Here is a 15,918-nt window from a genome sequence, read left to right on the forward strand (position 1 = left end):
GCTGGGGCGCGGGGTCTGGAGGCCGCAGGCCTCCACCCCTGTCCGGGCCTTCTGTGTGATGCGGCGGGGCCTGTGTGACATCACAGCCGGCGGGGTGGGCCTTCCGCTGGCCAGGAGCAGTGGGAGGGAGGCGGCAGCCAGTCTCTTGTTTGATCCGAGAGCTGCTGTCCACGTGGAGCGTGACCGTGAGCTGTGTGGCTGGAGCTCAGCCGGGGACGTGCCCGCCGGGCCTCCTCCCTTCCTGGCACAAACTGCCCCAGGCCCGGCCTCCAGGTCCCCTGTGCTGACCTGCTCTCTCCCCCAGGTTCCCTTGACCCCCTGGCTGTCCTTCAGCTGCTGCGATGAGAGACGCTCCAGAATTCAAGAAGTCCCCCTCGCACCTCCCGAAGACATTTGCAGGTAACAGGCTGGGCCGCGCGGGGCTCCGGGGAGGCTGTGGTTTCTGAGCCACGCAGCCCGGCGCAGGGGCGGCGGGAAGCGGGGAGGGCCAGCCCGGAGCGGGGGGGTGGTGGGGAGGAGGGCTGTGTGCGTCCCCGTGGGAACATCTGTGTGGAGGGGACGGGGCGGGGCCTTGCAGCCCTTGAGGGATCGTCTGCGGGTCCAGTTCTTCCTGGCAGTCCCACAGCTTCGCACCCACACTGCCCCACTGCTGCCCTCTCTCTCCGACAAGTCACCCGTCCAGGGACCCGTCGGAGGGCCGCGCCCCCGAGTGACCCAGGGATCGGGGGCCTCGGACACCAGGCCAGGCGGAGGGCAGCAGGGTGGAGCCGCTCCCTGGAGAGGGCAGCGTGGTCATGGGGCCGAGATGGGGTCACACAGAGGTTCCCAGGAAGGAGGGCCCAGCTGGGAGTGGGCGCCACCGCGCAGACGTGGCCCAGGGAGCCTCCCCAGGCACTCGCTTCACGGAAGAAACGCTCCGTGGACACCTGACGTAAAGAAAAATGCGTAAAAGCACGCGTGGTTTCCCAGCGATGTCCCGAGGGAATTTTCCCCAGTGGGAGGCTCTCTCCCGGGGACACGGGCACCCTGACACCCTCCGGTGCCCTGACTCTACGCCCTGGTCTGTCTGGGGAGCCCTGATGCAGCCACGCGGGACACGTGGCCCTCTCACATCTGAGACCCGCGTCATGTGCTGAGCTCAGTTCCAAACCCACGTGTCTATTGTCTGGGCACAAGGGTCCAGGCCTCCTGAACTGCAGAAGCCAAACCAGGGGAAGGAGGTGGGGCGGGGACCCACGGGGCCGTCGCAGCCGGGCCAGGCCATGCAGGGGCTCTGAGGGGCCGTCCGGGCGCCGGGGGTCCCTTGCATCTGGAAGCTCGGGTCTGGGAAGCGCTGTGGATTTGGGAACCCAAGGGGACTCCAACGAGGGTATAATGGGTGTGGGGTGCCCCGCGGTCGGCTACTGTGCTGCTTCTCGAGCCCCCCTTTTCCTTATGAGCCACTCTGCAGAAATAACCCAAATGGTCTGTGTGGTGCTTTACAGTTTGTAGGGTGCTTTCGCAGAAACGATTTCAATTTTCATGGCCCCTCTGTGAGGGAATCAACGTTGGCTTTAGACCGACAGGCAGAGCGGACAGAAGGGCATGGTAGATCAACAGCCGAGAGCACAGGCCGCACGGGCAGGTCCCCGGGTCAAGCCGTTCCTCCCCACGCTGGCTTGACCTTCACTCCCTCACCTCTAACACGGGCAGGTGTGAGGAGGGTCTCTGCAGAGGGGCTGCTGAAACGACCAAAGGAGACAGAACTTGGAGAAATCCCCGAGGGGGGCTCCTTGCAGCCCTGACACACTTGAAGCAAAACCCAGCACAGCTCACGTCCCCTCAAAGTCTTCAGGGACCGAGCCCTCGCCCGAGACCTCGGCGACCACGGTGACCATGGCCCGGGAGCCAGCACAACCCCGCCCGCCCGGGGTCAGCGGGCCCGCTCCGGCTCCCAGGCTCCGGCTGCAGGGAGTCCCCGACTCTGTCCAGCCTTCCCCCTGCAGCACAGGCCCCACGACGGGGAGGCCAAGGACATGGGGTGGGGCACACCTGGAGTCGGGGTGTCCTGGGCCACGGAGGAAAGGGTATGGAGGGCGGTGGGTTTCCCTGGAATCCCCTAGTCTGAGAGACCAAACTCCCCCCGCCAACCCAAGGAAGACGGCGTTCCCTGGAGACTCAGGAAAGGGCGGGCCCTGCTCCACGCCCCACCCCGGGAGACCGTGTTTACTGCTGATGGGCACCTGCTCAGAGCTGAGACCCTGCGGTCCTTCGCCCTCCGCTGCAAGGCACGTGGCTTCCTGGCACTAACCTTTCTGTCCTTTCGTTTCGACTTTTAAATTCTGAAATAATCCTCACGTTGGTCATTTTAACTCAGTCTGCGCTTAAATGTGGATTAAGAACATGTTACTGCCGGAACTCCCGGACACCCATTGTATGAGGTCTGTGTTTCCCAATTGCTTTGTGGAGCGCTGAGCCCGGCTCGCCGGGACGCGTTATCTCCTTAATCCCTGGGGGACCCCGCATTATTCTGTGTGTGTCATCAACTTGACATTGTCGTGTTCAGAAATCGAATTCATTCCAGATCTGAGTTTCGAAGTGAGATGCGTGTGACGCATTAATGAGAACCGTAACAAACCCACCACGCAAACCCGCGAGCTCCCGTCCCTGCCCCGTGCTCCTTCGAGTCAGAGGGCGCTGTGTATCAGGGTAACGTCCGTGTGTGTCTGCTTTGCAGTGTGCGACATCCCTCTGTACGACATATGTGACTACAGCGTCACCAGAGATCGGTGCAAGGAACTCGGGTGCTGCTTTTATAAAGGCGTCTGCTATGAGAAGGCGGTTCCCAGTAAGTACCCGGCCAGGCCCGCCCCGGCGGACAAAGCCACGCGCACCAGGAACGGGTCTCCGTTGCTGTTCGGGCCTCTTTCGTTGTTCCCTGGTCACATCGCCCCGCTCGGTGCAGCTGCAGGAGAGACGGCTCTGAGGGCCTGGGCCTGGGACTTCCGCCACCGGAGAGAGTCCACTCCCGGGTGCTGTTGAAGAGGCTTATTTGAGATCCCTCCATTCTGGGGGGGGGGGGGCGGGGGGCGAGGGGGTGTAGAAGCCTGCGTTGGAGGAGGCGGCTCTGCAAAAGCAGATGGCTCGGGGCGGGACCCCCGCGGCTGTGCGCGAGGGCAGGCCTGACCCAGGCGGGAGCTGGAGCCCTGAGGACCCAGGACAGACCTCCGACTGGGGTCAGGATGAAACTTAGACCTGACACTGAGCTCTGCGGCCGGTCCCTGAAGCCCAGGATGCGCCTGGGGAGGTGGAACTAGTAGGGGGGCCTGGGATGGGGAGGGGGCCTGAGCTGGGGGGGAGGCCGGACCCCCGCAGTCAGACAACAAGGGAGGCACCTGACACTCAGAGTGCAGCGGGAGGGGGTGAGCTGGGTCTCCTGGCCCAGAAGGGATGACCTAACGATGCTTTTTCTGGATACTTCCCCACACTTCTGCCTCTGGAATTGTCCAAGTTAGTATTTCCAGACACTCAAATTCTACCTGACGGTGATGCTTGTCCTTGCCCTGTATGCGTCCCTTTTAGAAACGGGGGTGAGGGCTCTAGGACTTTGGGGAAGGGGTAAACACGTCCCTGGAACGGGACAGCCTGCAGGGGACCTCACCAGGGAGGAGGAACGTGTCCCCAGATACAGAAAGCTGGCCGTGGGCCCTCAGCTCCGATGCTCTGGGAAATGTGTCCTGTACCCTCCTCCACCCTCAACCCCCGGGGGTCAAGGGCGCAGCCGTGTCCTATGACTTCCCGGGATTTCTTCTTCCCTTGTTTCTCCTCTGTGGTCCCAGCTGGGCTCAGCTGCCCACCCCCAAGGCCTGCCTTCTCCTTCCTGGACACGGGAAGTCGGAAACATGACCCTCGGGGCAGCCCCATCCCACAGACTCAAAACCTTCCGCCAGCTCCTTCAAGAAGTGATATTCTGAGCAAAGCAAGAAGCTAAAGCATCGGCAAGATCTGGGTTCAGCCAAAGGGAGAGCGTCGTCTTCCTTTATGTGAAGATGTGGTGTGTAGGGCCGAAGCAGAGGCAGTTTAGCTCAAAACGAGGCCGATAAGAGGCCACAACGAACACTGCTCACAGCTGGGAGGATTTTCTGGTGACGGTTTCTCCTTCAGATCTTGAGTTAGAAGACTTGGGACCAGATCTCCTTACTCATCCCACCTGCCACCTCCAGGGACCCCAGCACCCCTAGGATCCCACACCCCTTCCCCTGTACCTGAAGATAGAAGCAATTGGAAGTTACCTCCTTTGGTTGTTATTTTTACTGAGATGGAATTCTCATGCCGTAAAATTCACCCTTTTGAAGAGTATGATTCAGTGACTTTTAGTATATTCACAAAGTTATACACTGGAAATTCCAGAACATTTTCATTATCCCCGAGAGAAACCCGCACCCATTAAACCGTCACCCTGTTCCCCTCCCCCTCCCGTCCCTGGTAACCACCGATCTGTGTCTCTGGATCTACCGTTCTGGACATTTTCATATAAATGGAGTCATACCATATGGGGTGGCCTTTTGTGTCTGGCTTCTTTCACTTACGTAATGTTTTCAAGGTTCATCTATGATGTACCATGTGTCAGTACTTCATTCCTTTTCATGGCTGAATAATATTCCATTGCCTGGATGGACCACGTTTTGTTTATCATTTGTCTGTTGATGGGCATTTGGGTTGTTTCCACTTTTTAGCTATTATGAGTGAAGCTACTGCTATGGACAAATGCGCACACAGAGTTTGCACGAACATGTTCCCAATCCTGGACCATATATTAACTCTATCTTAAAATTTTGAGGAAGTGTCAAACTAGTTTCCAAGTGGCTGCACCATTTTACAGTCTAAACCAGCAGCAAATGAGGGTTCCAGTTTCTCCATATTCTCACCAACGCTTTTCATCCGTCGTTTTGATTATACCCATTGTAATGGGTGTGAAGTTATATTTCATTGTCATTTTGATCTGTATTTCCCTAATGAGTAACGACGAGCTTATCTTCCTGTGCTTATCGACTGTTTGTGTATCTTCTCTGGAGAAAAGTCTATTAAAATCCTTTGCTCAGTTTTTAACTGGGTTAATTATCTTTTTATCGTGGAGTTGTAAGGGCTATTCATATATTCTCGTAGACCCTTTTCAGATATATGATTTCAAATGCATTCTCCCAAATCCGTTGACTGTCTCTTCACTTTCTTGATAGCGTCCTCTGAAGCACAGAAACTTTCAGTTTTGATGATGTCCAGTTTATCTGTTTGTTCTTTGGTTGCTTGTGCTTTGGGGGGTTTTATCTAGGAGACCATTGTCTAATTCAAGGTCACAAAGATTTGCATTTAGGATATCTTCTAAGGGTTGTGTAGTTTTATCTTCTACATTTCCGTCTTTGATCCACTTTGTGTTCATTTTTGTACGCGGTGTGAAGCAGGGGTACAACTTCATCCTTCTGCGTGCAGATGTCCAGTTTTCCCAGAACCATTTGTTGATAAGAGTGCTCCACTGAATTGTCTCCACAGCCTTGTTGAAATCAATTGCTCCTAAGTGTGAGGGTTTATTTCCAGACTCTCAATTCCATCCCATTGATCTATGTGTCTATCTTTAATCAGCACCGCAAGGCTTTGATCACTGTAGCCTTGTAATAAGTATTGAAATATGAGTCCTCCAATTTTGTTGTTCATTTTCAAGATTGTTTAAGTTATTATGGGTCCTTTGAATTTCCATATGAATTCTAGGATCCCTTGTCAATTTCTGCAAAAAGCCATCTGGCATTTTGATAGGGATTGTGTTCAATCTGTAGATAATTTGGGGGAAGGGGTAAAGGGGTACTGCTATTTTAGTAATATTAAGTTTTCTTGTCTTCTGAATAGTGGATGTTTTCCACTTTACGTTGTTTTAAATTTCTTTCAATCATATATTGTAGTTTTCAGTATGCTAATCTGTTTTTCTTTTATTAAAGTTATTCCTACTTATTTTATTCTAATGTTATTGTAAATTGAATTGTCTTTTCAATTTTATTTTCAGATTGTATATAGAATCCTAGGTATATATGCAGGAGGATTGAAAGGTTGCTAGTGTATAGAAATAACATAAAATTTTTATGGTGACCTTGTACCCTGCAACCTTCTTGAACTTGTTTATGAATTCTTGTCATTTTTTAGTTTATTTCTTAGAATTTTCTACATATCAGATCATATCATCTGCACATAGCGATAGTTCTGCTTCTCCCTTTCCAATCTAGATGGTTTTATTTCATTTTCCTGCTAGGACTTCAGTACAGTGGTGAATAGAGGCAGTGATACTGGACATCCTTGTCTTCATTCTGATATTTGGGGGAAGCTTTCAGTGTTTCACCATTAAGTACCATGGTAGCTTGGGTTTTCTTAGGTATCATTTATCAGGTCAAGGAAGTTCCCTTGTCTTCCTAGTTTTTTGAGTATTTTTATCATAAAAAAATGTTGGATTTTATCAAATTCTTTGCATCTATGAGCACCTCAGGTGTGGTCTGCTTTTTTTTTTTTTTTTTTGGTGTTATGAAAAGCATTTTTAATTCTGTATAGAATTTAAAAGACAAAAGCATAAAAATAACTATAAAACTATGTTAATGGATACGATTTATATAAAGATATAATTTGTGACATCAATATAAAGTAGGGGAGGGGAGATGCAAAAGAGGTATTTTTTTTGAATTTTATTTTATTTTATTTTTTATACAGCAGGTTCTTATTAGTTATCTTTATTTATTTATTTTTTTCTGGCGGTACGCGGGCCTCTCATTGTTGTGGCCTCTCCCGTTGCAGAGCACAGGCTCCGGACGCGCAGGCTCAGCGGCCATGGCCCACGGGCCCAGCCGCCCCGCGGCGTGTGGGATCCTCCCGGACCGGGGCACGAACCCACGTCCCCTGCATCGGCAGGCGGACTCTCAACCACTGTGCCACCAGGGAAGCCCCTAGTTTTCTATTTTATACATATTAGTGTATATATGTCAATCCCAATCTCCCAATCCATCCCACCACCACCACCACCACCACCCCCGCTCAGGAGTGGTCTTTATTACTTATGTAGATTTGAGTTACTATCTAGTATCCTTTTCTTTCATCCTGAAGGACTCCCTTTAGTATTTCTTGTAAGGCAGGTCTCAGTTTTTGTTTATCTGGGAATATCTTAATTTCTCCTTCATTTTTGAAGGATAAGTTTATAAAATTCTGAGTTGACAGTCTGTCAGCACTTTGAGTGTTTCATCCCATTGCCTCTGCCCTCCATGGTTTCTGGTGAGAAATCTGCTGATTATCTTAAGGCTTCTTTATACACAGCATGTCCTGTCCCTTATGCTGCTTTCAGGATTCTCTTTTGACAGTTTATCGTGTGTCTAGGCGTGGATCTCTTTGATTTTATCCTACTCAGAGTTCAGGGGCTGCTTGGCAATGTAGATTAATGTTTATCAAATTTAGGAAGCTTTTGCCATTTCTTCAAATATTCTTTCTGCCCTCTCCTCTCCCTCTGGGACTCCCATCCTACATATTCGATACACTCCATGGTGTCCTACAGATCTCTGAGGTTCTATTAATTTGTCTTAATTCGATTTTCTTTCTGTTACTCAGACTGGCTAATCTCAATGGACTTATCTTCAGGTTTACTGATTCTTTCCTTTGCCTACTCAAATCTACCACTGAGGTCCTCTGGTGAGGTTTTCATTTCCATTATTATACTTTCAACTTCAGAATTTCTATTTGGTTCTTTTTTTAAAATTAAATAATTTCTATCTTTTTGTTGATATCCTCCATGTGGTGAGATATCATTCTCATACTCCAGTTCTTTAGACATGGCTTCCTTTAGTTCTTTGAACATATTTAAAATAAAGTCTTTGCCTAGTAAGTCTAACATCTGGGCTTCCTGGGGGACCATTTCTATTAATGGCCTTTTTTCATGTACATGGCCATATTTTCTTATTTCTTTGCATGTCTTGTATTTTTTGTTGACAGTAGACATTTTAAATAATATAATGTGGCAACTCTGAAAATCAGGTCCTCCTGCCTCCCCAGATCTCTTGCTGTTGCTATTGTCATTGTTTCGTGACTTTTCTGGATGAATTCTGTAACGTCTGTATTCTTCGTGGTGTGTGCTCATTGAAGACTCTGCTTGGTCAGCCTAGCAGTCAGACTAATGGCTGGACAGAAATCTCTCTGGACACCTGGAAACAATGATCTCTCAGTCTCTGCTGAGGGCCCTGTGTGTGTGTTGGGACCCACCTCCTACACGCAGCCAGATAGTTCCCAACTCTACCTTAACCTTCACTTTCTGCTTGCACAGAACCTCAAGGTCAGCCAGCAGTGCAAGCTCGGAGCCTTCTCAGGTCTCTCCTAGGTATGTGCACAGCCCTGGACGTGCCCACTGCCTTCTGGGTTCCAAGGGCTATGTCACAGCTTTCCAAACCTCCCTGTAGACAGATCATCCCCCAGGTTTTCCCTCTCAGCTTTTTGGTCAGCCTGTTGTTTGCCCCCGACTGCTCTCAACCACCTCAGCCATTGTGATTCTCCACAACTGCCTCCGATTATTTCCAGCAAATGGCTGAGGGAAAGGCTGTTCCCACTACATGAGCTCCAAGTCCAGTCACATAAAGACAACCTTGCGAGTGGGGTCTTCCAGTGAAGCGCCAGATGGAACGAAGTGTGACCATTTTCTGGGAATGGGACTTGGAAGGAGCTTCAGTCCTGTTCCTTACCCTCCGGTGGTACAGAGCTGCTGGTTGTCACCAGGACTGTGGGCTGTAGGTTTTCATGACTATCATGGAACTGGAGAGAGGGCAGGAGAGGTGGGAGCAGGCATGTTAAAATGTCCAAATATCACTGTTGTTACTGAGATTCACCTGTTCATCTTGAATAAAGAGACTGCTGCAAGATTGTGGTTAGTTTCCAAAGTTTTGAAAAAGTTTATTACCTCAATTTTGACCCTTGTTCTCATTGCTTTTCTGAAGGAGGGTATTTGGGGGCAGGGGCTCCTGCTCTGCCATTTTTTCTGATGTCACCCTGAACGTTAATTTTGGGCTTTAATGAACCTCTTGTCCAGCTGTACACAATGGGGTAGTGAGAGAGGTACCACAAGACATAGTGCTTTTTTTTTTTTTTAAAGGAGTTCATTCTCCTCCATCTGTCTCATTGTAAAACCCATGGCATCTTACTTGAGAGAGCTGGATGAGTCTCAGCTCTTACACTGTTGAATGACCCATCACATTGCTGCATCCCAGCTGCTTGTTCACTGGGGGATGTGACAGGCACTCCTGAAGCTGACTTCATGGCACTGGGTGGTGGTTTGGCCATCATTTGCTGCTTTTTGCACTTGTCATCCTTTTGTTGCTTTGTGGTTTTAGCAGTTGGACACACACACATATCACTATTTGGAGAGCAGCCGATGATTACAATCTGGCTCACTTCATTTGCATCACGGAGTTTTGCTTCTTAGAGGACTCTGGTGGTGTCCTAGGCACGTATGCAACTTAGTTTTTCTGAGGCGTTTACCACGTGGGGCTCCTAAAAGCAGGAAACTTTAACATCCAAAGGGTATGTGAGTTTGTTCCTTCAATCTTCTACATATAAAGAGGCAAAAGGCATTCAATTCCCAGGTCAAGTTACAGGACAGGGCATAGTCTTTGGCCATTAATTATCCCAATTTACTCACATCCTAGTGAAATGGAGCCCTAACAGCATAAGGCAGTGAAATGGATCATTTAGGGAAGAAAGCAGCCAGCAAAGGAACAGAAATCCAAGCTGCTGCTGCTGCTTTTTCTTTATTTTTCATCTGTTCCATCCCCTGAGCACCTTCTCATCAGAGTTTTATTGTGGGAGTTGGCCATTTTGTAACTGTTAGTATTTCAGACATCATTTAAATTAGAGCCATCACCTCATGCCTGTCACTTATTTGAAAAATGAACCTTATTCTTTATAGCACCTTAATTATTAGTGTCCTTAAGGAACCCAGAAAAGAACACGAACTGACGAATTTTTGTCCTTGCAGAGGGCTCATTGTTCTGCAAGTGGGTGTGTCATTTTTGCATGGAGGCGAGTATTAATCCTTTTTCCACTCTTCCAATTATAATAAATGAGTTGTGTGAGCTAGGCTATTTCTTCAGACTTCTTTCGAGCTCAAGAGGTGGGGCCATCTGTGGGGAGAGTCTGGGCAGTGAGCCCTGCATTTGGGTCCCCACTGTGCCCTCAAATTACTTTTCATTTCTTTGATATCCTTCTCATTCAAGACGGCGAGCGAACCTTTGTACCGTGTAAGTTGTAGTATTCGGTGACAGGGTATTATGAGTTCCTTGTACACGTAATTCCACGTTATGAAAACTTTTCACCAACTTCTTACGTTGGCTGCTTTGAAGTGCACATTGTGTTGTGGGATAACCTGTATTATTAGGAACATGAACTTGGGGAATTAGCATTAGATCTTTGAGAAAGAATTGGGGATTCAAAGAGGATGACTCGCTTTCATTCCTCAGTCTTGATTGTAGGGTACAGTATTTAACCTGTCACTTCTTCTAAGTGTTTGACTTCAGTTTCTTCATGGGACTTGCTGAGACGATTTCAAAACTTTCGTTTAACTGTATTTGGGGGAGGACTTGCCAAGATATTCCTTCAGTTGCTGTTGTTTCTGAGTGATCAGTCATAGTCTGTGTTTTATGATAAATCACACATATTGCTTGTGACGAATAGCGAGCTGGCCAGAGACCGTGCAGAGAGAATCATTGAGGTTCAGTCTCTGCCTTCAGGGGCTTGACCTCAAGAACAAAAAGTACTCGCGCATGGAAAGATGTAGAAGACATGCCGACGGTAGAAAACTAAATCATTGACTAAATGTGTGTGTTTCACTAACAGGGATTCACTTACATACAGATTCTGAATTTCATGAACCGGGACACAAAACCACGCTAAGGAACATACACTCCTTGGAATCCAAGAACTCGTGGGTTGCCTTCCTGTCCCTTAAAAGCTCCTAATTCACACTTCGTTTCAATTCCATTCATTCGACATCGTTTAAAGCGTTCTTTGTGTCAAGGCCTAGGACCCCCTATGTTAGTTGTCTATCGCCGTGTGACAGATGACCCAAAACTCAGTGGCCTCAAGCAACAACTTAGGGGCTTAGCTGGGTGGTTTGGGCTCCGGTGACTCATGGGAATTGTAGTCAAGATTCCAGGAGGCTGCGCCCGTCGTCCGAGGCCGGCCTGGGGCTGCACCGTCTGCCCCGTGGGCCTCACCTTGTCACAAGTCTGCCTGCACGTCCTTATACGTGAGACGGTCTTCCCCGGAGCCAGCGAGCGGCGAAAGAGCAGGGTAGGAGCCACGGTGGCTCTGACCTCGCCTTGGGGGTTCAGAGGTCAGCCCCATACACCGCAGAAGCGTCTATACCACGGTGTAAATTCCAGGAGGTGAGAATCGCTGGAGGCGTCTCGAGGCCCTGGGGATTCGGGGGTGAGCCTAGGCGCACGCACTTCCACGGGAAAGGCATTGTGGAAAGAAAGAAGCCAACCGATTGCAAGGATCCTCCAACAGGAAGTTTCCTAATCCGGTCACCGTCGAGGGGAGGCAGACTGTATCCAGCACCAGCCCCGCCCCCTCCCTGTGAACTCCCGAGCGTGAGCGCCTGCTGTATACTAGCCTCTGCTCGCTGAGTTCCGGCAGCTCCAGGAAACCGAGCACCTGCGTTCCCATCGCTGAGCTATTTGGCTTCAACCCCTTTCAGTTTTCTGACCTCAGCCCCACATCCAGGACCCCCGTGCCCCGCACGACTGCCAGAGCCCCTGCAGATTAGCCAGTGCGGGTCCCACCGGAGTCATCCTCGCATCCTGGGAGGCAGCTTTCTCTACAACTCGCTTGCCTTCTGTTCTAGTTTGGGGTGTGTCCCCCGAGGAGAGATGCCGAAGCCTTAGCCTCCAGTACCTGTTGTGTGACCTTGTTTGGATGTGATGAGTTAAGATGGGGTCATCCTGGAGGAGGTGGGCCCTTGTTCCAACATGACTGGTGTCTTAATCAGAGGAGACACAGACTCGGGAGACACAGCCTCGGGGACAATGTTCTGTGAAGGCAGACACACAGGGACGGCGGCCGTGTGATGGCGGAGCCAGAGGTGGGGTGATGCGCCCATGTGCCTGGGGTTGCCGGGAGCCACAGGAGCTGGAAGAAGCAGGAAGGATCCCCACCTCCACCCCCCAGAACCTTCAGCGGGAGCACGGCTCTGCCATCACCTTGGCCTTGGGCACCTGGCCTCCAGGCTGTGGGCCGATACGTCTCTGTGGTTTCGAGCTGCCCAGTGGTGGCTCCCCTCCGTCATCACAGCCCCAGGAAAGCACCGCCCAAGCGGGGACAACGTCTGATAATGTTATTACTGGTTAAGGTGAAACGGCTGAGTGGGAAGAAGTAAGGGAATTGAAGCAGATCACGTCACTCGAGGTCGGCGTTTGCAAGCCAGCCAGTCCCCTTCCCCTGAAGGGGCGGAAGGGCGGTGGGAGAGAGGCCAGCAGTGCCGGTGGCCCGGCAAGTGCCACCGCGCGCGAGCCGCTCCCGGCGCCGTACTGGCCGGCGTGCTCGCGTTCCCGCTTTCAAGGCCTGACGTGAGCCAGGTGAAGACAGCGTGCAGGATAGACCCAGGGCGGAAGGGCGTCCGGTTACCGAGCGGAGCAGCGCTCACGCAGAGCCGCCGGGCCTGCGGATGCCGCGCTTCAGTCGCCCGAGCGCCGGGCCCGCCGGTGGGGGCCCCGCGTCAGTCCTCGTGGGAAGCTGGTCTCCGGGCCCGCCTGTGAGCCTGGGCGCCGCGAGGCCCCTGCGCTGGAGCAGCCCTGGAGAAGGCTTGCGGGGCTCGCCCAGCTCCGCCTTCCCCCTCCTTCCCCGGCGTGCAGAGGGGCCAGGGATTCACACCGGAGGATGCTCGTGCACAGGGAAGCGCCAGGGTAGCGGTTGCCCCTGGGGCACCTTGAAAGGCTCAGGTTCTTCTGTCGGGGGTGGGCTTCGAGAAGACGTGAGCAATTTGGGGCAGTGCACATCCCTCGTTAATAAAGGAGAGCTCAGCCCATGAAGTTTGAAATCGGACCTGTGGGATTGGTCACCCAAAAACATCTCCTAATGTTTTGGGACAATTGACCTGAGTATTGAGGGACCATTTCCAGGAAGCCGGGGGCAGGGTGCGGGCCCCGGTCACAGGAGGCAAGGAGGCCGGGTGCTGTTCTTTCTGGAGGACAGACAGACGAGGGAGCCTCTCCCCACAGCTGTCCTCAGGGGTCCTCTGGGAGCCACGGGCCGCCCTGAGGGCCTGCAGGTGGAGCCTTCTTCCCTCTAAGAGTGGCTTGGATCCTGGACGTGTTTCCAGGGGGAGAAGGTGGAGAGGCAGGTGCTCAGGGTGGAGCTGGGCCTCAGGGGCAGGTGGAGGGCGTGGCCAACTCCAGGGAGCCTCCCTTTGGTGACGGACCTGGGTCCAAATGATGAACTGAAACTGTTTTCCAGCTTATGTGCAAGTGTTTTCCGCCTTGATCGTGATCGTTGCCGGGGACTTCATCGTCACCATTATTTACAGGTCAGTGCTTTCGTTCTCTGAACCTCACCTGCAGACCCGAGAGGGAGACGAACAGGATGGTGTGGGCAGGCGGCTCCCCAGCCTTGCCATGGGGCACGAGGAGGGCCCTCTGTGGACGCGAGCCTGCGGGGGGACCAGCCTATGTCTTGATAGCGATGCCAGTGGCATCGAAGGACACCTGACATCTCCAGGTGCGGACTCACCTCACCAGGCCCTGGCTGTCACCTGTGGTCCGCGGGCAGGCCTGGAATTCAGCCTTCGTGCGGGGCCCTGGCACCTGTGACATGAACAAAAGCCACTGAGATTAGTTGAGTCACTATGTCCAACAAGGAGGGAAACTGCTTTCGTCCTCCGAGTGGTGCCGGGTGGCGTCTTGATGGACTGGCCTGGCTGTGACCTGCATGGGATGCTCCCCGTTCTGTCCTTGGAAGCCTGGGTGCCACGTGCCGAGTCTGTTCAGAGCACGTGTAAGAATCAAAAATGAGGACTATTGAGACAAAGCATTTTTCTTGGCAAGTACACGTTCATGATCATGAACCTATGTTTTTAGGGGCACGTCCTGGCCGAGGGCTGGGCGGCCCATAGCGTTCTCCACCCTTAATTTCTCTGATTGTGATAAAAACTCTCTTCCCATCAGAGTTGTCCAAGAGAGTAGGAGAGAAAAGGAAGTCCCTACAGAGGTACCTTTGTCCTCCAAGTCCAGCGCTCAAGTGGAAGTGGTGCCCTCGGGCGAGCGGCCGGCGGGGTCGAAGGCCCCGAGCACAGAGCCGTCGCACAAGAGCGCGGAGAGCGGTAGGGAGGGCGGTAAGGCGGCGGGAATGACCAGCTTTACTTCCTCTGTGGTCTTCTCTGGTGAAGACGCTCGGCAGCCATGTCAGCCCTTCTGCGGGTTATACTTGTTGTTTAGTTCGGACAAAAGTCTGTCTTCTCCAGCTGGGAGGGGCGGGTTTGCAAGGCGGATTCTGTCTTCAGCACAGGCTTCCCGTCTCCACAAGGCCATTCCCTCCTGGAAACATCGCCTTCCCTCTCCTGCCCTCCGTGTCCCCTCAGACACATCCTGCCGGGGTGTGGGCAGCGGGACTGCTGGCTGAGCTGCAGCCCAGGTGCTGGCTGGCGGCGTGAGAGCGTCTCCTCCTTCTGCGGCGCCTGCAGCTGTGAAGTGTCCCCCCCGCTGCTCTGGTTTCCAGGAAGCCCAGTTGCTTGTCTGGTCACTCACCCTCTTAGGCTCCTTTGGCCGGAGCCCCTGGCAGGTTAGGGAAGACTGTCCTCAGTGATCGGCTCTGTCCCGGGCCATGTTTGTGCGGGAATTCCGTCTAGGGCGCTTGGTATCACGGGTCACAAGGCGTGGCTTTCCTGGAGCAGTGAGCGGCCTGCCCAGACGTCTTCAGGGACCTGGACGTGGCCCTGGCGGACATGCAGGCCCTGCGCGCACCTTCTCAGGGTGCTCCCTGCGGGGAGAGGTGCAGATGTTCCTCCCCCGGGAGTGAGTGGAGAGACTCAAGGCAGCAGAGACGCCCCGCCACCAAACTTGCTTTGGAGTGAATCATGGCCAAGTGTGTGCCGTGTAGCTGTGTTCACAGGCCTTGAAGAAATTCCCTTGGGGTGGCCGAGTATTCCATTCAAAGGCCGCTTCTTTTTGTTTCGTTTTTAATCCCGCAGCACTGGCCATACCGGAAGACGAAGAAACTGAGGACTGAGGTATGTGCTGGGGACCAAGTGAAGATGGGAGGGAATCTCTGAAAGAAATGGGGCGTCGGGGGAACGGCTGTTGAAATATGTTATGCAATGGCCACCCGATGAGAAAAAATAAAGTATCTTGAAAGCTTCGCGTTCCGTGTCGTGTACCCAAGGCCAGAGTTTTCCCTTCAGAGGGAGGAAGCCGTCGGAGCTGAGACCATGACCCGGGAGCTTTCATTTCTGACACTCGGCTTGGTACTGACCCCGGGACCGGCAGCTCGCAGCGCTGACTCAGCACCGAGGCCCCCTTTGCAGGGCACAGGCTACAGGTTCACAGGGCAGGTTGTCACTCAGACCCACAGGGAGGGCAGGCCTTGTCCATCAGGAACAGCACGACCCTCCCCAGGGTCCCCCTCCCGTGACAGGACGCACGTGGGTTCAGCGTGACTGACACATGCTCAGTGTGGGTGATGCCAGCCCAGGGGGACCCCGTGGTCTTGGAGAATCCCTGCTTTTATGTTGGAAACTTGCATTCTCCAGAGCTGCACAAAGGGATTATTTGGATAAGAAATCAGCACAAAAAAAGCCCCTAGAAGCCCTTGTTTATTTTCTAGCTGGTAAATTCTAGCGCATGTGGATGTGAATGGTGGTGGGTCAGGGTCTTACTGCCCCTTCCG

The 15,918-nt window shown here is 52.4% G+C and overlaps 1 protein-coding gene across 1 annotated transcript; it reads left to right on the forward strand.

The window, feature by feature from the left end:
• The first annotated feature begins 341 nt into the window (after positions 1-341).
• On the forward strand, positions 342-15,261 carry TEX29 (testis expressed 29). The gene is made up of 5 exons (XM_065896306.1): positions 342-399; positions 2,717-2,827; positions 13,495-13,564; positions 14,202-14,368; positions 15,224-15,261. The coding sequence occupies exons 1-5, from the start codon at positions 342-344 to the stop codon at positions 15,259-15,261; spliced, it is 444 nt and encodes a 147-aa protein (XP_065752378.1).
• The last annotated feature ends 657 nt before the right edge of the window (positions 15,262-15,918 follow it).

The sequence above is a fragment of the Phocoena phocoena genome, chromosome 18, assembly GCF_963924675.1.
Source record: "Phocoena phocoena chromosome 18, mPhoPho1.1, whole genome shotgun sequence".
Classification (NCBI taxonomy): Eukaryota; Metazoa; Chordata; class Mammalia; order Artiodactyla; family Phocoenidae; genus Phocoena; species Phocoena phocoena.

What these genes read in the sequence shown, in the direction of transcription:
- TEX29 (XM_065896306.1), top strand. Translation starts at nt 342, where the DNA reads ATGAGAGACGCTCCAGAATTCAAGAAGTCCCCCTCGCACCTCCCGAAG. An exon ending in CTATGAGAAGGCGGTTCCCA is followed by an intron (nt 2,828 to 13,494) that starts GTAAGTACCCGG and finishes ACTGTTTTCCAG; the next exon opens with CTTATGTGCAAGTGTTTTCC. An exon ending in ATCGTCACCATTATTTACAG is followed by an intron (nt 13,565 to 14,201) that starts GTCAGTGCTTTC and finishes TCTTCCCATCAG; the next exon opens with AGTTGTCCAAGAGAGTAGGA.